General features: G+C 34.4%; 1 protein-coding gene across 1 annotated transcript; it reads left to right on the plus strand.

Annotated features, from left to right (window-relative positions):
* The first annotated feature begins 231 nt into the window (after window positions 1–231).
* LOC107619547 (F-box protein PP2-B15) lies at window positions 232–2,251 on the plus strand. The gene is made up of 3 exons (XM_016321837.3): window positions 232–593; window positions 1,180–1,298; window positions 1,632–2,251. Exons 1-3 carry the CDS (start codon window positions 318–320, stop codon window positions 2,050–2,052), a joined length of 816 nt encoding a protein of 271 aa, XP_016177323.1. The 5' UTR covers window positions 232–317; the 3' UTR covers window positions 2,053–2,251.
* The last annotated feature ends 1,175 nt before the right edge of the window (window positions 2,252–3,426 follow it).

Genomic DNA, 3,426 nt, shown 5'->3' on the forward strand with positions numbered 1-3,426 from the left:
TGTTTGAAAGCTCCTTCTTGATATTGACCTTCCCTTTATGTATATCGGCTATGGTCTACGACTCTTGTTTTATTCCCACAGTGGACAGCCCCACATGTATAACAAGTTGTATGTTCAAATTTGCCAGCGTCTCAAGAAAGCAACAAGCTAGCCTCCACCTCCCTCTTAGATTGAACCAAAATTATAATATAATAATAATCAATAAACCTTTCTTCTGTCTTCTTAAATTCCCATTTTCCTCTCATATATATACCCTTTCGTGTTCCACTAAAAATACCAATATTAATATCAGTTGTTACTATTTCTGAAACCCTCCTATGGGAATGTCTTTAACAAACTTCGATTCTTTGCCTGAGGAATGTGTCTCTACAATCCTGTCCTTCACTTCTCCACCTGACGCATGTAGATTCTCAATGGTATCCACATCCCTTCGCTCTGCCTCTGACTCTGACATGCTTTGGCTTACTTTCTTGCCCTCTGATTACCGTTCCATCGTTTCGAGATCCATGACACCCCTCGCCGTTGATTTATCCTCACGTAAGAACCTCTTTTACGCCCTCTGCCGCCCCCTTCTCCTAGATGGAGGCAACACGGTATGCTTAATTACCCAAACGCACACCTTTAATTAACTTAACTCATCATTTCATCAAGCATATAAAGGTGTATATATCCCCTAGCTTATTATTAAGAGTTTAGTTATTGATCTTGTCCTTGCTTAATTAATCTTCCTTGATGTATAATTCGTTCAGCTTTCGACCCTCAAGTAAATATATGTGAATTGTTTATTTTTCTTAATTTAAAAACGGTAAAAACTCACATGAAGTTGTTAATTTGACATATTTGACTACCTTGTTATTTTACGATCTCAATTAACAATCACATAAAAACAAATTTCTAAGTGCATGTGAGCTTTCACCTTTAAAAACATATCTATTTGCTATTTTTAGAATCCTTTTATAGTAGGATGAATTCGTTTTTTCTGTATGGTCGGTTAGAACAATTTATTGTAATAATAAAAATGATTCATGCGTTCATAATCGATTTATAACATTATACGGAATCATTTAATTTTCAGTTCGACCTTGCGGTTGCTTATAGGCGAGTTATAACATACAAATTAGTTCTCCAATTACTTAATTTCAGAAAATAATTTCTTATTTTTCTATTATATACATGTAGAGCTTCAAATTGGATAAGTTTTCGGGTAAGAAATCTTATATCTTATCTGCAAGGGAGTTATCCATAGAATGGGGCACTGATCCAATGTACTGGAGCTGGAGACCAATGGCTGAATCAAGGTAATTAATTAGTTAATCAATTAATCTTTAATTAGCTTTAATTAAGTCCTGCCTTTTAACTTAAGCAAGTACAACTAATTAACTACAATTATCTATGCCCGAAGTAATTGTCATTTTCTAAAGTATTATATTACGAAGAATGCTAGAAGCCAACAATTTTTGTGATTTATAGCCATCAAGTAGTTATCAATAATGATTTTAATGGTGTGAGATTTCATCTAATGATGTGGGATTACTCACTTTTCTTTTGCTGGTTACATGCTGGTCATAATTTAGACTTTTCCTTATATTATAGTATCTAACTAGGAGTTATTTATTTAAAACATTTTGAAGATTCAAAGAGGTGGCTGAGCTAAGAACAGTGAGTTGGTTAGAGATTGAAGGCAAAATCAACACCAAGAATCTAACACAAAACACGTTATATGGAGCATATCTAATCATGAGGGTCTCACACCGTGGATATGGCCTTGATTCTGTGCCTTGTGAAGTAACAATTATAGTTGCAAACAGGGTAATTAAGAGTGGGAAAGCGTATCTGTGGCATAAGGATGAGAAGAAGGGCATTAAGGAGAATTCGCTTGATGGAGTTCCTGTTCCTTCAAGAAGAGAAGATGACAATGGGTGGATGGAGATTGAGATTGGTGAATTCTTTAGCTGTGAAAGGGATGAAGAGGTCAAGATGAGTGTCATGGACATTGGTTACCACTTGAAGGGAGGGCTTATCATTGAAGGCATTGAAGTAAGACCAAAATAAGTTTGTGAAAGGCTTCTATATTGTGAAATCTTTTTCTTCGGTCACGTTTTAAGATATTTACGTGGCGTTTATTTTAATATTCCAAAACTTTTTATCTAATTCTTAAATTATATTTTGTATTTATTAATATCTAAATATTAGGCATGCAAACCTTATTAAGAAGAAAAATAATTGTTAGATCATCGAGTTAACTCTTAAATTTGGTGGGTTTACAAATTTATATTAACGTGAGTAAAATAGGTCGAATTTGACAGACTAACTTGTTAAATTTGCCAAAAAAAATAAAATGAATCGAATTAAGATTTTAATCTTGCAAAAGTCACACAATTTTGGTAGGCCAGCACACTGGACTAACTTTTTATTTATTTATTTTGTTACAAAAGAGAGTGAATAAAAATGTAAGGATATTTATTCAAAAGTTAAAAATTAAAATTTCTAATCATAACTAAATTTTGTTGGTCTAATAGTTAATTTACTAGTTCATTTAAATAAGTGTTGGGATTCAAATTCCGTCTTGTGCATGCAGCAACCGATTGGTTAGCAAAAAACCTTTAAATAGAGCTCCGATCCACAATGGATTAGTCATTGACCTGCCGAATTAGGAGTGCCATAAAAAAATTTATAATCATATATATTTTATTTGAGCTTAAGATGTAAATGTTACCTTGTTATTAGACATGTGTATTTTGATTTGGTTAGATAATTTTTGGTAGAGTAGTGGTGAAAGAAATAGAAGATTGAGAATGAAGTAGGAGTGTATATGGTCCGATCAGATACGAAAATTCAGTCTAAACCCAAAGAATTTTGGTGAATTTCAGCCTAGTTTCAAAATGGCCCGGTCAGATATAGGGAAAAACAATTTTACCTGTTGATGTCTATCAACCGAGCCTGGGTCAAAGCTCGATTCTCCCAATCCGGCCAATTGAGGGAGAAAATCAATTCAAACCTGACCTACAATACCAATTATTCCTCTTCTTCATGCAATCTCTAGGATACATTCTCTCAAGTCTTAGTTTAGTCCCCAACCTCAAACCATTTCATTCCTCTTCTTCGAATTTGGCTGCCACCTCCTTACTCACCACCACTAACTTCTTCCATCTTTTATTCTTCTTTTCTATCTTGCTTTGCTAACCGAGTTATTATTCTACTTCGCATAGTTGCCACTGTTATACTGCTTCGTCTTGCCGCTACCTTTGGCCTGCTTCATCATGCCTCTGTTCATTGCCACCGTGCTTTCTGTCTACTTTGTTGCCACTGTTGTCGCCTTTGTTCTGCATCTTTATTCGTCTAGCTCGTATCATTTTAGATCGAGTGTTTTTAGAGCTCGCTCCTCCCCCTTTGTAAAATTTTTTGTTTATTTCTTTTATATGAATA

This window comes from Arachis ipaensis, chromosome B9, assembly GCF_059453495.1.
Source record: "Arachis ipaensis isolate K30076 ecotype BB chromosome B9, ASM5945349v1, whole genome shotgun sequence".
In the NCBI taxonomy this organism is placed as follows: Eukaryota; Viridiplantae; Streptophyta; class Magnoliopsida; order Fabales; family Fabaceae; genus Arachis; species Arachis ipaensis.